At 39.3% G+C, this 25,171-nt stretch overlaps 1 protein-coding gene across 1 annotated transcript in view; it reads right to left on the bottom strand.

The window, feature by feature from the left end:
• Positions 1-25,171, bottom strand: part of CACNA1C (calcium voltage-gated channel subunit alpha1 C) — a 614,085-nt gene that overhangs the window by 216,146 nt on the left and 372,768 nt on the right. Inside the window, exons 4-7 of the mRNA XM_058191893.1 lie at positions 24,331-24,470; positions 22,796-22,935; positions 11,094-11,252; positions 7,882-8,078 (exon numbers count right to left, since the gene is read on the bottom strand). Of these exons, the coding sequence (XP_058047876.1) occupies positions 7,882-8,078; positions 11,094-11,252; positions 22,796-22,935; positions 24,331-24,470 (636 nt within the window). The remainder of the gene's footprint in view (positions 1-7,881; positions 8,079-11,093; positions 11,253-22,795; positions 22,936-24,330; positions 24,471-25,171) is intronic.

Raw genomic sequence — 25,171 nt, 5'->3', positions numbered from 1 at the left:
TGTGTCTAGGCTGCTTATCAATTTTGGTTACTTAAAACTCTTTTCATCTTCTTAAGAGTTTAGGAATCCATTCCAAAAATATAAAGTATAGCTACACACAAGAAATGATTGTTTAGGATTCTGAATCTCCAAATATGATTAAAAATCCAGGAATATTTACTTTCTACATGGTTGCTAATTAAGATGGAGATTTGCTGGCTTTTCTCTAATGCCGCTTTATCCCTCCAGTCCCAGATTTTCATTTCCCAAAACTGAAAATACTATTATACATATATATGCAAAAGCACAAACGTGTATATTATTCAGTGATTTACATAAGCAATTTGAATATTTGACAATAACAATCATAAACAGTAAAATAAGCTTTCAAGTTACCATCCTATTTAGTGATGATATTTTCAAACTTTAAGATATAACATAAAAGCTAGACCATCTAATAATTACCCAAGCACATTACAAGTACAGGCAGTCTTTGACTTACAACCACAACTGGAACCAAAATTTCCATTGGTTTTTAAATGAGATGTGTCCAATTTTATGACCTTTTTTGCCATGGTTGTTAGGCGAATCACTGCAGCCCTTGAGCAAATCTGGCTTCCTCCATTGACTTTACTCATTAGAAGCTGTCTGGGAAGGTTGCAAATGGTGATCAGTTTTACCATCGTAAATACATGCCAGTTACCAAACAGATGAACTTTGATTATGTGATCATGGGGATGTTGCGACTCTTTTAAGTGTGAGGGCCAGTCATTAAGTCACATTTTTCAGTGTTGTTGTAATTTTGAACAGCTGCTTAAAGGAATGGTTGATGTTGTGGTCTGCCAGCAGCCTGTGGAGCTGGCAACAGAGTCGGACAGTGATGAGGCTGAGGTGGGGCCAAGGCCATCGGAGAGTGAGGTGTGGACTCCAGAGCCTCTAGAGACTGATAGTAGTGAGGCAGAGGAACAGGAGGAGCCCGTTCCTAATGCACGCATGAGAAGAGCTGCCAGAAGGCAAGAGCAGTTCAAGCAAAAAGGACAACTTGGGAGTAGGGCCAAGAGATGATTGGCCCCTCCCATAAGGCTTAAAACAGACCAGCAAGAGCGTTTGGGCTTTGCCGGAAAACAACCTTGGTAGCTTCGTCTTCTGCTTTGTCTACGTCTTGCATTTATTTTTGTGATTTCTGAATGTTTGCCAAGAAAGGCCTTTGGCAGTTTGCCTAATTGGACCAAGGTTTGCAATAGGATTGAGGAATTTGTGTTGGGAGGAATTTGTTTTAATTTAGTTGAACTACGCTGGGAATGAAGTAATTCTCAGCTGTTCCCATTCTACGCTGGGAATGAAGTAATTCTCAGCTTATTTTTTTTCACCGACTTGAGTTTCCTACTACCTACTTGGGCATGGCTCACAACAGTTGGGAGGATTACCTTCCTTATGATTAGTTCTCATACTTATCACCGTTCCAGTGTCCCTGCAATCACATGATCGTGATTTGGGTGCTTGGCAACTGGCATGTATTTATGATGGTTGCAGCATCCATAGGTCATGCGGTCACCATTGGCGACTTTCTCAGCTGGCTTTCAACAATGATGAATTCAATAGAGAGAGGTAGATTTACTTAACCACCACATGATTCACTCAAAGGTGGCAAAAAAGGTGGTAAAATAGGATGTGGTCACAAGATGACTCACTTAACAACCGCATCGCCTAGCAATAGAAGCTCTGGTCCCAATTGTGATCATAAGTGAAGGACTAGTTGTAGTATATTCACTTCAAAATAGAACGCACGGATCCAGAAGTTGGGAGAAAGGTTCCAGGTTCCTTTTATCGCAACCTTTTGGGCACCAGGGACCGGTTCCGTGGAGAGAGGTTTTTCCCACAATATTGTGTCTGCGGGGCCCAAGCCGGGCCTTCTGGCTGAGAGTGACTCAAAGAGTGAGGGGGAAGAGCCGACAGGGCTTCCCTCTGCAGAATCTTCCTCTCTGGCTCCACTCCAGGTCCCAGAGGCAGGCCAGGTGGAGGAGGAGGAGCCAACACGGCCTCTTTCCCCTGACCCCTCCTCCTCCTCCCTGGCAGAGCTCCAAGAGCCAGCTGAGGGGAATCCAGTGTGGTTAGATGCAAGGCAGCGACGCCAAGCGAAGCGTGTGCAGCAAAAGGAAGGAAGGGGCCGGCCCAGGGAGTGCTGAGTCACGGAGCCACACCCCACAGGGTATAAAAGTGGGAGGAGCTGCCTTTGGGCTCCGTGACAGACAAAGACTGACTTCTGGGAGCTTCGGCTGTGTTATTTTGTGATTCAGACTTTGACATCTATTTATTCCTGAACTGCAAATTAAGGTGGTTTGAGGAGAACTTGGCAGGCACTCGCAGGTTCGTTGCCAGGACTGTTATCTGTTGTTGGAGTAAATTACTGGCAAGGAAAGTCAGCTCGCATGTCTAAATTACTGGCAAGGAAAGTCAGCTCTTGTGGTCGGGAGGGGACATAACACACGGACTGGAGGGGGTGTGGTTTCACATGCTGCCTGCATCCCATGGATGGGGCTTCTCTTGTTTGCCTGGCTTGGTTTCAGGCATGCAGCGGACCAGTACCGGTCCATGGATTGGGGGTTGAGGAGCCCTGTTTCATTGTACATGAAATAATTCTATATTTTCAGCATATGCGTTTCTTTACATGGTTCAAAATAGAGTTATATCAGTTTTGAACAGCATAATGTACAACTCCCAAAGTATGTTGCTGTCCTAACATCGGTGTTATTTGGTCTTATTGTTCTTGCCTTCTTGCTGATTAAATCCTGAACAGTAAATCTTAATTCAAGAATCCTTGAGGGGTATAGGGTGAACATGATAGATAGTATATTTATGTTGGCTACAGCTTGGATTAAGTTGGCTTGACTCCTAGTGACTGTACTGACATGTTGGTTTCTTGGCAATCATATAGTAGCAGTTTGTCATTTGTTCTCAGCAAGAGAATGTCTTTAAGTTTTAGAAACTTGCAACACTTTTTTTCTCATTTCTCTTAGTAAAGGTTCACCAATTTATAGAATATTGTCTTATATAGATCACTGCATCCTATACATTGTGGGCAGTGGTATGATTCAAATAATTTAACAATCGGTTCTCTGCCCTAATGACCGGCTGGGTGGGTATGGCCAGGGGGTGTGACAGGCAGCACTTGGCCTCCTTCCCTCCCCTGGAAGCAAAAACAGGCTGTGGGGTGTGTGTGCTGCCCCCCACACCCTGTTTTGGGCCTAGTAGGACTCCCTGCAGATTCCTGGGAGCAAAAACGGGCCATGGGGGGGGGGCACACCGCACCCCCGTGCCCCATTTTGGGCCTAGTAGGCCTCCTTGCACTTACCTGGGGGCCAAAACAGGGCACGTGGGGATTTCTGGAAGAGGAGGGGAGGGGAGGGGCCACCCAGCAATTTAATAACTGGTTCGGCCGAAGTGGGTGAACCGGTTGAATCCCACCACTGATTGCAGGCCAAGAGACAAAAATGAAAACTTATCTGGATATGCAAAATTCCCATTTTGAATTCTATTGTGGCACTCTACATTTCCAGTATTGGGTTACAAACACAGTACTAGCAATGCCTCTTCTTATTTATAAGCCCTGATATTTTTCCAACAGATGTATTTTACTCATATTTTATTCAGAGCTGACTGAAGCATCAAGGGAGACTATAATGTGTCCATGTTGTTTTTAAACAAGAGAATTCTAGTGGGTTTTTGCATTTAGCTACTTTTTGTTTCAAATCCAAATTCCCTCCTACATTATTCAATATATAGATGAAAATAGTAGACACATAAAGTTATGGGCATACTTGGGGAGCATCCCTTACTACTACTACTACTAGTAGTAGTAGTACTACTACTACTAACTACTACTAGTAGTAGTAGTACTAACACTACTACTATGTCACACCTAGTCCTTCTTTTAATTAAACTAGACATATCCAATTCCTGCAAGTGGTATTCATAAGTTTTAGCCTCCATTTGTTTATTAGCCATATACAAATATATGTATGGCTAATAAGAATAAACATGCTTCCCTGAATTATTTGTCTCCATGTAATCTGGCTGAGGAAAAAGTTTCCCAAGGCGTGAACCTGGAAATCCTTCCCATCACCTGCCAAGTGCTCCTCTTAATGGGAGAAACTAAAAATTAAATATGCACTCAACAAAGCTATGACCTCCTGGAGATTCCCCTGGACAGTGTTTCTCAACCTTAAGATGTGTGGAGTTCAACTTTCAAAATTCCCCAGCTAGCCTGCTGGTTAAGGAATTCTGTGCAATCAAGTCTACATATCTTAGAGCTGCTGACACTGAGAAACACTGTTCTGGGGTACAGTTGGGAAAAAAAGGTCAAGATGGAAGCCACAAAGGTGTGATTGAAATCCTGCCTCTTTTTATGTGGGTCTTCATCGATCACAGCTTGCAGACCTCTCCCGCATAACCTCTCAGCATCTCCATTGAATTGTGGTCTCTCCTTACACCATGGTTTGCTGTCTTTTGGAATAAGGTAAAGGTAAAGGTTCCCCTCGCACATTTGTGCTTGTCGTTGCGGACTCCGTTTCAAAGCCGAAGAGCCAGTGCTGTCCGAAGACGTCTCCGTGGTCATGTGGCCGGCATGACTCAACGCACGGAACGTTGTTACCTTCCCACCAAAGGTAGTCCCTATTTTTTCTACTTGCATTTTTTACATGCTTTTGAAACTGCTAGGTTGGCAGAAGCTGGGACAAGTAACGGGAGCTCACCCCGTTACACGGCAGCACTAGGGATTCGAACCGCTAAGCTGCCGACCTTTCGATCGACAAGCTCAACGTCCTAGCCCCTGAGCCACCGCGTCCCTTGTCTTTTGGAATAAATATCCATATTGGCACCCAAATTATTTTCAAGTAAGAGTGAAAGGATCAGGTGGGAAAAGAATTGGAAAGGAGTAAAATAATATAGCGTATAGTAAAGAGAAAGAGAAGAATATTGAAGACATCCTTCCCGCCGCAGGACACTGGATAAGAATTTCTTTTTTGTTGTTGTTATGTCGAGTCACAGAAATGTCTTGTTTTGTTATAATTGTAATGAAACCATGGTTTAAATTAAGTGAACCCGCCTGGAATAAGCATGAAATACCATGCTCCTCAGGAAATTCACTGCAATCGTCCTTCTCATTTGGGGAAAACCAATTTCCTTTTATTTCCCCGCAGAAGCATCAAGCCATGGTTTATGATTCTGGTGTGTAGGGGAAGCATAAACGATATTTCCTGAAATATATTCCTTATGATACAAGTACGGTATTAACAGTTAGGCTGAAAAAAGCACCTTCTTTTCCAATTAACTTTTAGAACACATTTGTTCAATGTTCACCAATAAGTAATCCATTACATTTAATTCCCGTTGAAGAAGATACAATATACTCTATGTTTTTGGGGAAAACCTCTTGTTGAATAATTTTGACTTATGGTTTAAAAAACTGTAGTCCTGCTAGGCACTTGGAAATCTAAACAAAATAAAACAAAAAGATATTTGCAGATGAACAATTCTGCCCCCACCCCCAAGACTTCATTTCTTTCTAACAGAGATGGGTGTAATTCATCAGCGCTGATTGTATGCATTTTTTCTGTCCTTGACTTATATATTTTACAAACGTGCAAAATTTGCTGTGATTTCTTCTTCTTTTTCTTTTAAACAAGCCAATCTCCGAAACCGATGCTTTCTTATTAAATACATGGGGAGGAAGCATGCAGCGAGCTGTGTTGTGCAAAGCAGACAATTCCTTTGCGTGTGAAGACTGTGCTAATTCAAGCCTGTGTACTCTTAAGGATAAAGAGTGAGAAAGCATAAACACAGCTGGCAAAAATTGTGGGGTGATGTTTCTGGGTATAACTTTTTTTTTAAGTGGTGGGGGGCTGTGTGTCAATATCACTGCCTTCCTCGCCGCATCTCGCTCGGTAGGTTTCAACAGGCTGCAGAGGGATGAGAGAAGCTCACAGAACATGTCAAGGCTGTCAGGAAAGTAAATTATATCTATTGCCTATTTTCTTCCCCAATTTGATTTCCTGACAGGAGTTTCCAGGGCAACTGTGGGCTTCAGTTTCAAGCTTTCCCAGTGAAACTCAAGAATGCAATTTCAAAGATGTTTGGAGGATGGGAGGGAATTTTACAGGTAAGGTCGCCTATGTCTGCTCTATTGGATCTTCAAGCTTGTTTCCTATCTTTTTTTAAGCTGTTAACTACTCAGCAACAGGGGGAGCCAAACTGTACGTGCAAGCAAGGCAGCTGCTTAAGCAGTGTTCCTTTGAGACAAAGCACAATCTCCACTGTATGGCCCTGTAGGATCTTTTGCAATGTTACAAGGATATGGGGGCAAAACCTTTGCATAAACTCTAAAGCAGACTTGAGCCTTTTACAGCTCTCAGGCCACCTCCATTTGGCTGTCCCTGTCTTGCCTCAGTGTATTGCTTTCAATCTGAAGGCGACTGCTATTTTCCCCCCCCAAATTTACATATATACATTCATGCAGTACCTTCACAGACCTGTTGGTTTGGTTCTCCATAATACTCTCAGTGTCTGATGTGATTCCTTGGAAAAATTAATTGCCCACCCTGCTCCAAAAGAAGAATTCTTTAACCCTGGAGGCTTATCAGGGTCAGAGCAGAACAGTGTTTTCAATCTTGTCAACTTTAACATGAGTGGACTTCCACTCACTCCCAGAATCCCCCACGCTGGCTGAGAAATTCTGGGAGTGGACATCCACGCTTCTTAAAGTTGCCAAGGTTGAAAAACATTGGGACAGAAGGAATGAGGTCTGAAATCATTCTCACTTATGTCAGACCTAGAATACATTATATTCTGTTTTTTTACTAATTATAACTGCCATGTCTAAATGAAACCTATGCCATCCCATAGAAAAGGCTTCAATAAGAAGAGTGATGCCTGCATATTTGTGTGTGTGTGTGAAAAGAGAAAACAAGCAAGATGTGAATGGGGTTTATTTACATCGTAACATTATACCTGCCATCTTGCCTACCTTGAAAGACTGCACCAGGGGTCTTCAACCTTGGCAACTTTAAGACTTGTGGACTTCAACTCCCAGAATTCCTCAGCCAGCTTTGTAAAGCTGGCTGAGGAATTCTGGGAGTTGAAATCCACAAGTCTTAAAGTTGCCAAGGTTGAAGACCCCTGGACTACACCATACCCCCACTGGGAAATGCTGCTGAGGAAACTCATTCGCTTTAAAGTTATTTTTGCTCTCAGTTCTAGGCTTGATAAATAACTATTTCATTCAAAATAACGTTTTAGAGCCTGTATGAGACAGTTGTGATTGGATGGATAAAGCCTCAAGGACAGAGTGTTGAGAAGTTTAAAAACCGAAGAGCATTGTATGAATCAGTACATGGACATTGTGGAACCAAGATTGCAGACATAGAAAAATATGAGAGAAAATAAATGACAGTGTAAATTAGCTTTCACTATATTTCTCTCTCGTTCTCTCTTTTTTAATCTCACAATTTAATTTCTTCGGCTCGCTATTTCTTACTCTTTTCTGTGCTTTACCTAATTTTGTTTACCCTAAAATAAATTAAGCTCAAGCTGGGTATATATTTGGTTATTGAATTTTATCCTTCGTCTTTATCTTGTAAGAATTCTAGGAAGAATGCAGCAAAAATGCATAAAACAAATGAATAACATGTTAGTAGAATATTAATGTCAAAAGGAGTGTATCTAATAGCAAGAGGCCATCATTCTACCTCTTTAATGCACTGCATTAGTTTGACTTAACAGTTAAGGAAGTGATTTGCATGACAACAATACAGTAAGCAGCACAATGGCATGACAATGCCCACCTCATGTCCTGACCATGGCAAAAGAGGGGTGCATCTTCTTGCCTTAAACTAAGTTCATACATACCCAGTAGAGTACATCTGTCCAGCCCTCCATGGTGATGCACTGAAACACTGTTAACATGGCAAAGGCAAAGTTGTCAAAGTTGGTAATGCCATGCTTGGGTCCCTCCCATATGGCCCTACACTCAGAGCCATTCTGACACTGCCGTCCATGTTGAGATACTGGAGCACAGGGAGCAGGTTCTTCTTCTGCAGGTGTATCTTAAACAATGGAGAGAAAGAGAGAATAATCAAACAACTGAAATAGTGCAATGAAGTGGCAAGTAAAAGAGTTATTGGGTTGCAAATGGAGACAAGGGATTTAAGTCACCGATTGTGTTGCATTGTATCTCGAAACACTAGACACATTCAAAACTTGAGTGTTATCACCTACACAAAGGAAAGGCAATTCTGAATTTGTAAATAGGCACGCTGAGGGTTTTTTTTTAAAGTATTAAAGTGCTCTTTAAAATTTTTGGTACGATTTTTTTTTTCAAAAAAGGTTTTTTATTTTCCATAATAATTCCAACAATTTGAACAGTGTACAGTGCAATCACTTATCCAACAATCGATCCTATACTCAAATTATGCTCAATCAAGCATTCATCTTTTTTGCTTGACGGAGAATGCTGATGAAAACTACACAAAGCTGTCTAGGTACTCTTAGTAAGAATCCCGCCAATTTAGAAACAAGAACTAGAAATTTTTTTGTTCATTCTTGATAGAATTAAATGTAAGTTTCATTTTTACTGATTTATTTGTTGAAAAGACTACTTTTTTAGTAAATGATTTGCTCAGAGGAGGATCCCTAAATTTCTCTTCCAGCCATTGGGGATGAAATAATACTTTATAATGAACATTTTGTTACACTCTTTTTGGTTTTACTATGACAATATTTTCTCTACGTAAAGGACTTCAAAACTATATAATTGGTAACCCTATGGCCTTTCCTATATATCCTTTCCTATTATTAAAAGCTAAATGTAGTCACTTCAGCTGAACTCTTCTCCTTTCCTCCTTCTACTCCTCCTTCCTCTCCTTCTCCATCCTAAAATTCTCCAGATATTGATGTTTTACAGACAAACAGCAATATGCTGACAGTGCCTGCTTTGATGTTGCATTCTGAAGCCACATTCATGAAATTCTCTGCTTCTGTTTGGGTTGCTTTATGTCTCACACGGCCATTATGACTGCTACGAAGCCAACATGGTTTTTACCTCACCAACTAGATCAATTGGGAAAAGGGAAAGGTCAGTGTGGAAGGAAATAGAGATATATGTCTGCGTGTGAGGAAGGGGGCTGTTAAAAAAAGAAGATCCAATTCATTTATTTTGGCATTTTTGTAATGCTAACACAAACACGCACATCCCTCAGTTGCAATCCTTTCACAAAATACACAGAAGTTGAAATTAAAGTTAAACAAGGCAGGTACATTTATGTCTTCAATTACATAGTCAACCAAGTTGCAAACATCTCTGCTAGACCAGGGGTCTCCAACCTTGGCAACTTTAAAAGTTGTGGACTTCAACACCCAGAGTTCCTCAGCCAGAAAAGCTGGCAAAGGAGCTCTGGGAGTTGAAGTCCACAAGTCTTAAAGTTGCCAAGGTTGGAGACCCCTGGTCTAGATTACATAAATTATATGTAGTCCGGAAGAGATGTTTGGTGACTGAAGATGTCTGCAGGGCAGAGGTGGGTTATAGCAGGTTCTGACCAGTTCTGGAGAACCAGTAGTGGAAATTTTGAGTAGTTCGAAGAACTGGTAGTAAAAATTCTGACTGGCCCCGTCCCCATCTGTTCTCTGCCTCCCAATTCCCAGCTGATTGGGAGGAAATGGGGATTTTTGCAGTATTCTTCCCCTGGAGTGGGGTAGGAATGGAGATTTTACACTACCCTTCCCCTGGAGTGGGGTGGGAATGGAGATTTTACAGTATCCTTCCCCTGCCACACCCACCAAGCCATGCTACACCAACCAAGCCACACCCACATAACCGGTAGTAAAAAAATTTGAAACCTACTATTGCTGCAGGGTATGATCAAAAAAGTTAAGATGGCAGCTGTGATGGTAGGATTGAGAGTCCATCATTTTTAATATGCTTTGCACATACAATGCCCGATAAAAAGAGGTGGAGCTTTGATCCCATCATCACAACTATCAATTTGACTTTTTTTTAAAAAAAACAACAACTCATTCCCTGTGGATTCCTTGGGTTATTCACACGCTTACCATCACTCACTTATATTACCACAACAGTTTGCATGTGCGGCTGCTTTGGAAGTCAGGAGGGCAAAGTCCTATAGACAATGTTTTGGATAATAGTCCTTTCTGCTTAAAGGCCAGATTAATGACTTCATCGTAACAGAAGGATTATGGTGGGTATTGGGATACTGAAGAATAATCATCACCATTTGTATTATTATTTCTTGGTAATTATTATGGTGTTTTTCTGCTGCATGTTATGTTAGAACTATTTTATTGGTTTAAAGTGGTTTTATATGTCTCTATTTTATGGATATAAGCCATCAGGAATCTGTCAAAGTTCTCCAGAGCATAAATATAACAAGTAAACAATTATCACTAATGTTATGAATAGTAACTGTCATAATAGTAGAACATGACAGTTGTTGTTTTCAATATTGCCAATTTGAATCCAAACCGATAAGCTAATGACAAAGCCAAAGTCCCTATGATCAACTTCAAGACCTTAATTGCCAAAGGCAATGATCCATCTCATGGAAAATACTATAGAAATGTGATTTGTTAATACATAAGTAAATAAATAAACCAGTTTTCCAAACTGATTTGGCGGATGATGGGAGGGGGGAAAAGCTTGTAAACATGTACAGAAGTAATCCAAATTCATCTAGAGGCTTTCAATTTATTAAAAATACAGCTGACTTGCCACTTCAGAAATCTGATTTCAGTCGAGTTCCAAACATCTACTAAAATCTTATTTAAAGAATCTTTATTCTTTTGAAAAATAACACAAAAGGATAGTCCAACTTCTGTTTAAAAGATGGCAAATATTTGCTAGAAGTGTCTGTAGCTTGGATATTGCCACAGAAGAACCCTTCATTTTAGGAAATTTCTCCCTGAATTCAAAGAGGTCAAACCAGAGTAAGTGAAGTTTAAGTGTTAGTTAATTATCACATTTGCATGGCATTGTTACACATTACATCCATCTTCCACATACATTAAGGGCTACGCCAAGATGGAGGTCACTACAGTGCATTACTTACCTGTGGCAATCCCTGTTAAGTAGCATGTTTTGTGCATCTTTCCCATGAAGAGCTCCAACCCAATGATGGCATAGATAATTATGACAAACAGCACCAGCAGGGCAATGTGCAGCAATGGGACCATGGCCTTGATAATGGAATTTAACACCACCTGAAGGCCTATAATGACAAAGATAGCACGGTAAGAACAAACCAGTATAGTTAATAGAAGAAAATACATGGCGGTCAAAACTTTGTAGAAGAGCAGGCTGAGCTGGAAGGTAGAGTTAAAAAAGTTGTTAAGTTTGGAGTCATTGTGTTGCCCCAAGAGATTCAAGTCCATCCCCCTGTGAATTCCACTGACTTTAGCTTTGACTGTTGGTTGACCGGATTCTTGTACAGTATCAATAATAAACTTTTCTGTGCTTATTCGCACCTGACAAACTTCATCTGTGAATTTATAATCGGACTTGATATCTCGATATTTTTTATCTATTGTATTTACAAAAGGGTGCATGCATGATTTCAGCAGTGGAATCTAGTCTATAAATTAAACTGATTGTCTAACATTTATCCCATTTTTTATTTTACTACCTAAAATGGTTTTTTTTTAAACAGAAATAAGGACAAAAGTATTACAAAGGGTCCTGGTTTATAGATGGACCAGGTAAAAATTTAGTTTGTAAGCCACACTGTCTTACAATATTTCCACATTTTCTTCATCTACAAGGAAAGTGTGGTGAATTGATACTCCCAGATTAAAACTTTAAATGTAAAGTTTGCTTGTTTTCTGCTTTTAGAGATTATGATGATTATTTATTACTGACTGTCTACTGACTATATTTTTTATCGTATACCAAAATTGGCACAACAATATGTTTCTGTAAATTCAGACTTTTTGTTTCAAAAATTAACTGAATAAGGATACCACATCACTTTTTACTTAGAAACAGCAAACAAATACAATGTAACAGCAGAGATGTGGGGTTTGGTGGTTTTAGAAAATTAATTCTATTCTTTGAGGAATAACTTTATAGGTTTTGTGATAGAACAGTAAATGTGCTCTTGTTTGCAACCTTTATTCACAGATAAAAAGGCTATTGTAATAAACATTACCATATTATTGTATCATTAGTATAGGAAATAAATAGAATCTAATAGTCACAGAAATGACCAACAATTATATGCTTTCTTAGATAGTTTTTGACCCAGATATTGTTATCAATTCAATGACTCCCTATCAAAGTGATCTCTTACCAGAAATTTCAAAATACAACACCAGTTCTGAGGATTAGAGCATCAATAAACTGCATAGATTAGTTTTATAAAATTTCTTGAAATGTATATACAAGTAATGCGGTTATATTATCTTCTCCTTAGAGTGTTGATATTTCCGATAAGCCTCTTTCTTGGAATTATTATCCTCTATTATGTGGTGCATTCAGACTAATATTCCAGTGTTATAGTTGGAGGATGTAAGAGAAGAAGAAGCAGAGCCAGGGGGTGGAATCAAGAGAATACTTAGCCTAGCATCATTACATGTATACAAATGCTCCAAGTCCAGTCTCCCTCCCAACTTCAGTTGACTCTTATCTAATGCTAATTTAGTACTGACCATTAGTGGACTAAACATTTGTGTATAGGCTTGAGCAATAAATCTTTTAAAATGGAACTTATCATATAGTCCTAATTCTTTGCGCCTTACAGGTTTGTGGTGATTGATGGAAAAATGCAATTTGAAATCTGTCCAGAATATTGTACACTGATATTTAGTACAATTGCAAATCCTCAGACTTGGAAGGGACCTTGGAAGTCATCTAGTCCAAACCCCTGCTCTCACAGGAGACCTGTACTAGGGATTTGAACAGCCAACCTTTCTGATCGACAAGCTCAGTGTCTTAGCCACTGAGCCACTTTACCTTTATGCACAAAGATGATTCATGGGCAAGCCATCTTTTATCCTGTAGAAACTGGACAAGCCTAAAGAGAAAATCTAAATCCTTAAGCACTCTAAAATACCAATCTTTGAATTTTAAATTGGTGAACCTAGAATTGATGGTATGCAGATGCTTTGGTCATTAAAGTGACAAAATTAGCTACTGCAACTTTGGCCTAATTTAAGCACACGAGCAGAGTCTTCTTTCTCCATTTAACTATTCTTAACTTTCATCCAAACCTAATTTGGAGCTGATATAACTTCTGAGAGCACCAGCTTGGTGTCGTGATTAAGGCATCAGGTTAAAAATTGGGACATAGTGAGCTCAGGTCCTGCTGAAGGCAGAAAGCCAGCTGGGTGACTTTGGGTAAGTCATTCTCTCAGCTCCAGAAAGGAGGAGGCAAGGACAAAGTATTTCTGAAGAGATTGCCAAGAAAACCTCATAGGTCTTGTTGCCAGGAGTCAAGACTCACTCGAAGGCAAACCTCCTCCCTCCACAATCCCTCCACACAAAACTTGTATCCTCCTTCCATCTTCCGTAATTTGTATCCTCACTAACCAATGTTATTCATTCCAAGATCTCTTGTTGCTGCTGGAAAAGAAATTTAGATCTAGTCTTAGCTCTAATATTTTTCTTTCTCACTTGTCAAATTTATTTATCTACATCCAGTAGTGTATGTTTTACTATTTCACTTGTGTTTAAATATTCTATTACTAAACAACTAACTCCTGCCTGAGTGCATTCATGACATTTATTAGAGTTTACTCACTTTTTTCTTGGATTATATTTTTTAAAATTATTAATAACAGAGCCATGGATCTCATACTCTAAGCATTATTAACAGCAATAACAATAAACATGTATTACTCAAAATATTGCCAAATGCCATTTCAAGCTGATTATTGTAATCTGGCCTGCTGTTAAATTAAAAAAAAATGAAATGAGATTGAGGTATGCTACATTCCTCACAGTATCAGCTTGTTTTGACATCAGCTCTCTTTTGTAATGGCACTAATATTACTAAAGGTACAAGCTAACAGTAGGTATCTAAACTTAATGCCGGCATGGTAAAACTAGGAGTGATATAGTACTGGCATACTGACAAAGGCACTTTCTTTCTTTCTATCTAATCACATAGATCTCAATGGCCCATTTGGAACACGGTCTCGACATCCTTATTTCCTATCCGACCTTCTCAAAATATACTCATTTAGAATTCACTTTATATTGCATTTAATTTGGATATATAACTCAAGATGGCAAACATACACAGTATTTCTTCCTCCTCCTGTTTATCCACAACAACAACCCTGTGAGATGGGTTAGACCAGTGGTGAAATCCATTTTTTTAAACTACCGGTTCTGTGGGCATGGCTTGGTGGGCATGGTGTGGCTTGGTGGGCATGGCTTGATGGGCATGTCAGGGGAAGGATACTGCAAAATCTCCATTCCACCCCACTCCAGGGGAAGGATACTGCAAAATCCCCATTCCCACCACACTCTGGGACCAGCCAGAGGTGGTATTTGCCAGTTCTCCGAACACTCAAAATTTCCGCTACTGGTTCTCCAGAACCTGTCAGAACCTGCTGGATTTCATCTCTGGGTTAGACAAAAAGAGAGTGATTGGCTAAAGCTGGGGGCTCCAACCTTGGCAATTATAAATGCATCAGAAAATTATTCCTATGACTCTCACCAAAGCAATACTCCAGTATCCATTGTCCATCATTTCTTGTTTACACAAAATGCACAGGTACCGGATATGTGGTACCTTGCTCAATAGTAGTAACTGTGAGAGGGATCTTGGAGTTCTAGTGGACAACCATTTAGATATGAGCCAGCAGTGTGCAGCAGCTGCCAAAAAAGCCAACACAGTTCTGGGCTCCATAAATAGAGGGATAGAATCAAGATCACGTGAAGTGTTAATACCACTTTATAATGCCTTGGTAAGGCCACACTTGGAATAGTGCATTCAGTTTTGGTCGCCACGATGTAAAAAAGATGTTGAGACTCTAGAAAGAGTGCAGAGAAGAGCAACAAAGATGATTAGGGGACTGGAGGCTAAATCATATGAAGAACGGTTGCAAGAACTTGGTATGCCTAGTTTAATGAAAAGAAGGACTAGGGGAGACATGATAGCAGTGTTCCAATATCTCAGGGGCTGCCACAAAGAAGAGGGAGTCAAACTATTCTCCAAAGCACCTGAGGGTAGAACAAGAAGCAATGGGTAGAAACTAATCAAGGAGAGATGCAACTTAGAACTAAGGAGAAAGTTCCTGACATTTAGAACAATTAATCAGTGGAACAACTTGCCTGCAGAAGTTGTAAATGCTCCAACACTGGAAATTTTTAAGAAAATGTTGGATAACCATTTGTCTGAAATGGTGTAGGGTTTCCTGCCTGGGCAGGCGGTTGGACTAGAAGACCTCCAAGGTCCCTTCCAATTCTGTTATTATTATTATTATTAAGGTTGAACGGCTATAATTCCAATAGTAACTTTGGGATTGGGTAGGCATAACCCAGAGAGGTGGTCCCCTGACTTTTCTATAGCATAGCAATAGAAATGTCTCCTTTACTTCATGCTCTACATTCCAGCATAACTTCCCACGTTGCTGCAGTTCCAACTGATGTTCTCAGCAGTTGCTGAGCACGCCCTACAAGTCCATCTCTAGTAGAACTGCTTCTGGCTTCACTTTACTTCTGAAAGTTTCCTCCCTTTGGTACCACATCAAGAATTAATTATGACATGATGGTGGCCAATTGGCAAGGTTTGTATGACCCTTTTTTGTGCTCTGCAGTATCTATCACTGAAGTATCAGATACTTAACGTTTCTTTAAAGGTGATATAGCATCCAGACAGCTATTATCAGAATGGCTTCTTCACCTTCTATCCATCAGGAATAAGACTCTACTGCCATATACCATTGAAGCCCTTCATTGTGTCACTCATAAAGTTATTTACAGCTTATAAAAGAATATCAATTTCAGATGGTGATCTTGCAAACATAAAATTGCACTGAGGGATCAGTATATTATGTCAATATTTATTTTTGACCAAAGACAGTAAGATTTATTATTGACATGTTTTGGCAAAATATGGAAATATATCTTTCTAAGAGACTATTGAAATGATGGGTCTAACATCAAACACAGTGCTGTCAGTGCTACTGTAGACTGTTTCCTTTCCCACAAATCTGTAGAATGATGTGCTGGCTCCCAGAAGCATGAAGCTGAAGCCTGAAGATGACGAATGAGACTTCGTCAAAACGTCGCCAAGACACTTCCAATTATATATATATATATTTGTTTTCTGAGGTTTTCACGGGTGTTTGTATGTAGGTCTTTGGTTGTTCGGGTTTTCTCCCGTGTAAAATTGGAAGTGTCTTGGCGACGTTTCGACGAAGTCTCATTCGTCATCTTAAGGCTTCAGCTTCATGCTTCTGGGAGCAATGTGTGATCGCAGCTGTTTCTTCCTTTTAACTGCTAGTGGGGGTTTGAACTGATTGGGTGGGAGCTTGGCTGTGCTCTGATTGGCTGGGGTTTTTTTTGTGCTCTGATTGGCTGGGGGTGTGTCCTGTTTGGGTGGGGGCTTGGTTGTGCTCAGTTTAGTCTGTGTTGCAGGGGGATTTGAGCTGGTGAGCTGCATTGCTGTTGTTTGGCTTCGTGGTCATGCTACATCTTCATAGTGGGTGTCAGTCTGCTGCATGTATGGATTGGAGGGGTTTGAAATGGCTAATGTTGCAGCTGCGGTCTGGCTTCTGGTCCTTGGTCGTGCTTCATGATCAGTGTGGGTTTGGGTCTGCTTTCTGGGTGGATGTGTGGTGGTGACATCCTGTGTGGACCTCGTGAGTGTGGGTCTGGTGTCATTCCTCATGTTAGGGACTCGTTTGTCAATAAGGGCGGGTTTCCAAATGGCTGGTAGGCGGGAGGTATCATCTCGTTTGTTCATGCTGTGTGGGCGTTTTTCTATCTCAATGGCTTCTCTGATTATTCTGTTGTTAAAGTGTTCAGTTTTGGCGATAGTTCTGGTCTTTTTAAAGTCAATATCATGTCCTGTGACTTTAAGGTGTTGGACCAGGGAAGAAGTTGGTTCCTCTTTTTTGACTGAGTTCTTGTGTTCTTCAATGCGTGCACTTATTCTTCTGTTGGTTTGTCCGATGTATGTGGCGGGGCAGGCGGGGCATGGGATTTCATATACTCCTTGATCTCCCGCGTAAAATTGGAAGTGTCTTGGCGACGTTTCGACGAAGTCTCATTCATCATATTCAGGCTGGTGTTTACAGCTTCGTGCTTCTAGGAGCAATGTTTGATCGCAGCTGTTTCTTCCTTTTAACTGCTAGTGGGGGATAGAACTGATTGGTTGGGAGCTTGGCTGTGTTCTGATTGGGTGGAGGTATGTTCTGATTGGCTGGGGGTTTGGCTGTGCTCTTGTTGGATGGTGGGGTTGGCTGTGCTCTGATTGGATGGGGGTGTTTTCTGTTTGGGGGGGCTTGGTTGTGTTCAGGTTAGTCTGAGTTACAGGGGGATTTGAGTTGATGAGCTGCATTGCTGTTGTTTGGTTTTGCGTTCGTGGTCGTGCTACATCTTCATGGTGGGTGTCAAATGCTATAATATATATATTATAGCATTTGATAGGCAGACAAACCTTACAACATAACCACAAAATATAAATTTAAAAGAAGACAAAATAAATGTATGTCTTGCTACAATGAAAAGAAAAGGGATGAATGGGTCACTCTTTCCTTACGATCACCTATTTTCCTGCCTTTTTCATATAATATTGTCTCACCTATGCTCATCAATCGATCAGTCCTTTTTCCTAGTGTCTAATTTAGAGTGTAATCCACCCAAAGATTACTGCAGTATCATTAAATCCCTTTGATTTCAATAATAGGTATGCAGTGGAATTCTTTGGAAGATTTTCCTTGGATGACCAGTTAATCTCAGTGTAGAAGACTACAATCTTACATGCTGAATAAATTTAAGACCTCGATCCTAATTACATTTATCAGCCATAATGAACATGCTGAGACTTGTACCTGGGTAAATATACACAGTACTTTGCTGTAACTGCTAATTAACCTATTTTTAAATAACCACTGGTATTACTTCTAATAAATGCTTGACTTGTGTAATGGCGGAACAATCACATTTCTTAATTCTTGCCAAACAATACAACATACGAAGTCTGAATGCCCTGTTGAATTTTTGAACTGAATGCAGCATACTTCTAGCCCAGATTTGGAATTCATATTCAAATGAATCTCCATCCCATATGTCACAACACACTCCAGGCCAATGCTTCCCAACTGAAACAGCTTCCAATTGTGCAGAGTTCAACTTCAAGAATGGCTACGCTTGCTAAGGACTTAAGTCTAAACATTTGGAAATTCCCTGGCTGGTAAACATAGCTCTATACTTTGACAATATGAGCTTAGATTATCTTTTTGACTATTTTTTTATACACAAATTCAACTTTGGCAACTCTAAGTTGAGTTCTTCCATACAGAATTGGATATTTCCTCCTAAATGAGAACATCTACCACACAAAGAGCCCTCTGTGCTCCCAGTTTAATGTTTCTATAAATATTGCATCATTAAGTGTTAAATTTGTACCCTATGACTATCATTAAGTGTTGTAAGTGTTGTACCTTATAAAGGTATCTTTTCTTTTATGTACACTGAAAGCATAGGCACCAAGACAAATTCCTTGTGTGTCCAATCACACTTGGCCAATAAAAAAAATCTATTCTATTCTATATTAAAAACAAAGAATACATGGGTTTTTTCCCCTTTCAGAATATGATAAAAAAATACAGAGATTTAGATACTAGAATCGTAGAGTATTTGGGATAATAAAGCCAATATAGGCATGTTCCACTCTTCATAGATTTTAATTGCAGTTTCTCCCATTCATGCCTCTACCACCTGGATTTGTTTAGTTTATTCTCTAGAAACATATCATTGCTTTTCAGAAGGCAATTCAACTGCCAGTTTGTGCTTCAATGGCATATTTAATGCCCACTACATGTGATCAAACAGAACTGCTGATAACCCAAATAGCTGAAAGCAGCATTTTAGAAATGCCCTTTTGGTGAACAAGCAAGGTGTTTTATTTTCTTAATCATCTTCTGACACAAACTCTACTTATTGTTCCCCAATAAACAGTTGTTTAATTGGTAAAGGCTGGCAGCCATTCCTGTTGTCTGTGTATACTCTATGTAGTTTTATGGCTACTTTGTGACAGAAAGTGATAATATGTACATTTTATTTCCATTATAATTAGATTTTTTTTTGCTTATTATCCATGGAATCACAAGATAAAAATATATTTCCACATATGAAATCTGGTGCCAAATTGCCCCAAATCGCTCATACTTTGTAAAAGTCTACCTGGAACAATTCCTGCTTAGCTTTTTGATCACAGTCAAAGCAAACAAATCTTAGAAAACAAGCTGGGCTTTGCTATTCAGAAAGGGGACAATGCAATAAAAACTAGTGTTCCTCTAAATGAATTTTATCTATCATTAGTTATGTGATATAGTTTATCTGACTATATGTCATTTGACATTGAATGAATAGAATAGAATAGAATTCTTTATTGGCCACACAAGGAATTTGTCTTTGGTGTATATGCTCTCAGTGTACATAAGGAGAACAAAATACATTCATCAAGAATAAAAAGATATAACACTTAGTAATAGTCAAGGTTACTAATAAGCTATCAAATCAAACTAGGAAACAAATAAAAACAATATAAATTGACAGATACAAGCAACATGGTTATAGTAATAAGTGGGAAGAGATAGATAGTAGGGAAGAGAAGAATAATAGTAATACAGTCTTAGTAAATTATTTGATAGTGTTGTGGGAATTAGTTGTTAAGCAGAGTGATGGCATTCGGGGAAAAACTGTCCTTGTGTCTAGTTGTTCTGGTGTGCAGTGCCCTATAGCGTCGTTTTGAGGGTAGAAGTTGAAACAATTTATGTCCAGGATGTGAGGGGCCTGTAGATATTTTCACAGCCCTCTTTCTGACTCTTGCAGTATACAGAACCTCAATGGAAGGCAGGTTGATAGCCATTGCTTTTTCTGCAATTCTTATTATCCACTGAAGTCTGTGTTTGTCTTGTTTGGACCCCTGATTTGATGCCATTATATGCGAAAAGAAGAACACGAGCCTTCAACATGGAGATATTGTTATCAGAGCAGCAACAGACTGACTGCGGCCACAAACAGGTGCAAGATGAACAGTTGGACAGGTAATGGTAGAACAATTCAGTCCATTCCAAAACACACTTGAACATTTGGCACAGCTCTCATGGGTATGTTCGTTATTAAGAAAAACAGGGGCGACCAGATGGAATGAAAAAAGTAAATAATGTTAATATTTTAAGACATTATCTCACGTATCCTTCCATCAGAACCAAGCTTTGAAAACTCTACGATCTGTTGAGAAAAAAGTGAGGGGAAAAATAAAAATAGTCTTTAGGGAAGAGTCTCTAATACTTGTAGAATGATCAAAAGCAAAAATGTACCTATAATTCATTGGAAGAAACACAGAGACAATAAGGCAACAGTTCAGTTTCCGCAGTAGATAAAAATCCTTTGTTTCTGCCAAACAAAGTGATTTATTTCAGTCAAGAGAGAAAGCAAGGATATTCAAATTTAAACAATATAGAAATAACCCCAACAACCCATCCAGATTTGGGATGAATTCTCTCTACCCTGCAGGAACCTTCAATCATAAAACTTCCATGGAAGTAGTTATTTTGAGGCTTCCCTCATTAGGTTCAGTGGCTTTCTCTGGAACATTTAGAAGATGGGGAAAAGTGGCAAAGTTTTGTGAACATGCTTGGATTAGGAAGCTGGTTACCCAAAGAGAGGAAGTGGGTGAATTGCTGGTCCTGAGAGCCTGCAGTTACAGAAGTAGAAATAAAGGAAGGAAAAGGATGGAAAATGTTTTGAATGGCCTTTAGCCAATCAAAGCCAATATAATCTTCCAAAACCAGTCTGGTAGTTGCTTAATACTTGCTCCTAGTCTTGAACGATAGACAGCAATTCCTCTAGACAGGGACAAACATCTTGAGTAAGGGAAAAAAATAAGTGATCTCCAGGGGTGGTCCTTAGGATTTAGTTGGAGTAGTAGTCAACTGTATGATTTCAGGAGTTGAGGAGGCATCAGAAGTGATCCAAAAGTAGTAAAAGCCCTAAGGTGGAAGGCAGTGGATGCATAGCTATCACTGAAGGCAAGGGCGCTTGTGGCAAGCAGCTATTATTCTTTATGTCTTGAAGGACTTCAGCATGTAATATTGAGCTCCATTTTTTATACACTTCGATTTTCACAGCATCATCATTGGAGTGTTTAGATTTACATTTTTCTGATAATTGAATCTGATGTTTCAAGTGTTAATAGACCTTGAAATGTAGGGTTCACTTGGGACTCAGAGGTCTATCCATAACTTCTAAGGTTGCTGTAATATCTGCCCTCTCTACCGTACATGACAAGGCATCATCACATATATGCTTAAGGAGTGCATGTGTAAGGGGTGAGTCTCCCTGGCGTCTCCCTGGTGGCCACATAGTGCTTGTGAGAGGAAAAGTGAGAAGTCCAGTGAAGTAGCACTGAGGATGTTACCTCATTGTTGTAATTTAACAACCAAACTCAGAGAGCACCAAGGACTTCACAAATTACTCCTGAGCTACAAATATTCTCTTCTGTTGAGGAGAAAAGTAGCAGGTGGTGCTATATGCAACAGAGAAGAATGATACCATCATACTAAAGAGGATGAAAAAGTACTTTGAAAATGTTTGGTGATTATGTAACCATCTAAAACCAAATATGGAAAATCCCCAGAAATTGAAGGCTGACAATCTTGCTAGAGTTGAGCTGAAGCCAATTCTTCTTCATCCAAGTTCCCAGAGCCCCAACAGCATTCAAATATCAAGATAGAATCTCCACAGCATCTTTTTGGAGGCCATAGATGGAGATTCCAAAACCTGGTATCATCAGCATACTGTCAGGTGAGCTCTGTTAGCGACTTCATGTAGATGTTCAACAGGAAAAGCAGTTCTAGCTTATGTTGTACTATCCCTACCTACATTTTCTTACAACCAGATGTGAGAGATTAGAAATGCAGTATAACAAATAATGATTTGAGCTAAGTAATTAATAAAAAATCTTAAATCAGTTGAATGGTGATACAATAAATAAAAATAAAATAAAATAAAATAGCAGACAGGAAATATTGCTCCTATCACCTCACTGTATTAAAAATGATCAATCAAATGTCCAGACTTTTGAGAAAGAACAGTCTAATGCATTAAAGAACAGGCATGAATTGCATGGGGAGATTTCTTCATCCGGTCATTTGTGAGATTATTAATAAGCATCAACTTCAGAGCCAGCATCTCACTTGTCGAACTGATTTGATTTACAATGGATTCATTATAATGATTTCATATTCATTTTGTATGACTTTAAACTGATATATTATTTCATATCCTGCAGAAATAGCTCAATCTCACATGACCCACAAAGCATTCCACTCTTACAAGAATCTGTTTCTCTTACCTGACATTTCGACTTTATTCTTTTTAATTATTTGATGAGAATAGTAACCTCAGCTATGAGCATCATTTGCTTAGCCCTGAAATTAATTTTCACATTATGGATGGAATGCTTCTCTAAATTATTTCTTTCGGGGTCTTTTTCACAGGATCAGCTTTTGCTCCTAAAACCACTACCACCACCACCAACAACAACAACAACAAAATGACTTGGTTACTTACTAGGAACTCCAGATACCAGCCGTAAAGGGCGCAGTACGCGGAAAGCTCTAAGTGCTTTAACATCAAATCCAGCACCTTTACCTCCCAGTGAATTTACCCCATCTGCTTTGGTTGCTTGTTCTAAAATTGCACTAAAAAGCCTGCGGAAGAGAAAGGAATGAAAAACAAAACAAAACAAAACAATAAAATGATTAGTATACAGTATGGAGAAAGAAGCAATCAAGGTCCTTTATACAATGCAGAAACTCCTGCATAAGGAGATCAAACAGAACAATCATATTTCTTCATGATATGTACAATGATGATATAGACAAAATGTACATGTGCCCTGTTAGAAATATATTAGTGGACAGCCATAATATAAATGTCCAGACATGCTTTGAAGATTCTAAAAAGGTTTAGAAGAATCAATATCAAATTTAACAGAATCAATCTAATAGCAATAGCACTTACACTTATATACCACTTCATAGTGCTTTAGAGCACTCTTTAAGTAGTTTACAGAATTATCATATTGCCCCCAACTATCTGGGTCCTCATTTTATCGAACTCAGAAAGATGGAGGCCTGAGTCAACTTTACAAATACATTAATCAATTCACATACTTTTGACTGTAATCTGTACCCTTTCTATATTTTAAGGCAGTGGTAGTCAACCTGGTCCCTACCGCCCACTAGTGTGCATTCCAGCTTTCATGGTGGGCGGTAGGGGTTTTGTCCAATACTGAAGCACTTTCCTTTTTTTTAATTTAATTGATTTAAAAAAAAAATAGCATTATTTAAAAACATTTTCATTACGTTTTCATAAAATTCCCTGTGACAATTTACATTTCTGAAAATATACTATTTGTATCGCCTGTGCATAAGTTTAGTTCACGTTACGTAGGTGAAAATAAATGGCGCTACAGTGCGACCGCAAACAAAAGAGCCTCGTCCCAGAATAGCTCGCGCATCTCCCCCCACACCATCCAGCTGTAACAGACAAGCAGAGCTGGTAGCCAGCGCCCACCCCCAACCTACTTCATAAATCACCATTACTGTGGAACCGGTGGGCGGTTAAATTTTTTTACTACTAACAGAGATACAAAAGTGGGCGGTAGGTATAAAAAGGTTGACTACCCCTGTTGTAAGGCAATGTTTCTCAACCTTGGCAATTTTAAAATATTATATATGTACTTCAACTCCCAGGGGCCAACCTCAACCTTGGCAGGAATGGTGTTCCACAGGGTGGTGTATCAACTCCAAATATGTTTATCTTTAATGATGATGATATGTATGGGATTCTGATGCATACAAAATGCATACTAAATGCATCTGAAATACTTCAAACTCTAAGCATCCATATGACAGCTATTTCTTAAAACATAGAATCTCTTAAAAAAGGCAACAGTAGGGATCGGTAGGTAGGAAGAAGTGCTATTTTATCTATGTATTCGTCATAGTAATATACTATAAATTTTCAAATATCTTTGTGGATTTTTTTTTGAAATAAAACAACAGCAACTGTTTCCTAAAGATTGAAAGATAAATACTCACCCTACTACCACAATTATAAAATCTAGTAAATTCCAGCCATTCCGGAGGTAAGCATTAGGATGAAAGAGAAGTCCATATGCTATTACTTTTAAAAATGCTTCCACTGTAAAAATTATGAGAAAGAGATATTCCACTCGTTCCTGCAGTGAAAAGAAAAAGAAAACATGGAACATGGTGGTTAACTTTGGAAAATTACATCATAGGAGAAAGAGAGGGCTACATTTCCAAGTCAAAACAATTGTCTGTCATTTCCCGCTGTTCTTGCTAAATGCAAGCCAAATAATTTCCATATAGCTGTGTACTCTGTAGGATTTTGGCTGTCTAAAACATTTGCAATACTTTCTAATCCAATGCCTTCCACACATATTTGACTTCCACCACTCCTATAATCAATGGAGCCAGTTACAGTGAAACAACATTAAAGACAAAATACAGTTATTTTAATTTGGTTAATTTTCAAATTTAAATTTGCACAAACAAAACCATCGTATGCACATCAGGAACAAAATTCATGAAACGATGATCTGGGAATCTACTTTGAGAGAGAAAGGAGAAGAGAGAAATAATTTAGAAGTACATTGATGATCCCCATTGTCGTCATCATCCTACCACATTCTCTCTTCTCTCTGTAAAAGTGTACAGGATAGTTCACACCAGGGGTCTCCAACCTTGACAACTTTAAGACTTGTGGACTTCAACTCCCAGAATTCCTCAGCCAGCAAAGCTGGCTGAGGTATTCTGGGAGTTGAAGTCCACAAGTCTTAAAGTTGCCAAGGTTGGAGACCCCTGGTTCACACACACATATGCTCAGAGAGTGGTATATATTCCCCAATGCTTCTTC

The sequence above is a fragment of the Ahaetulla prasina genome, chromosome 7 (genome assembly GCF_028640845.1).
Source record: "Ahaetulla prasina isolate Xishuangbanna chromosome 7, ASM2864084v1, whole genome shotgun sequence".
Classification (NCBI taxonomy): Eukaryota; Metazoa; Chordata; class Lepidosauria; order Squamata; family Colubridae; genus Ahaetulla; species Ahaetulla prasina.
This window is presented reverse-complemented; position numbering and strand designations above follow the sequence as displayed.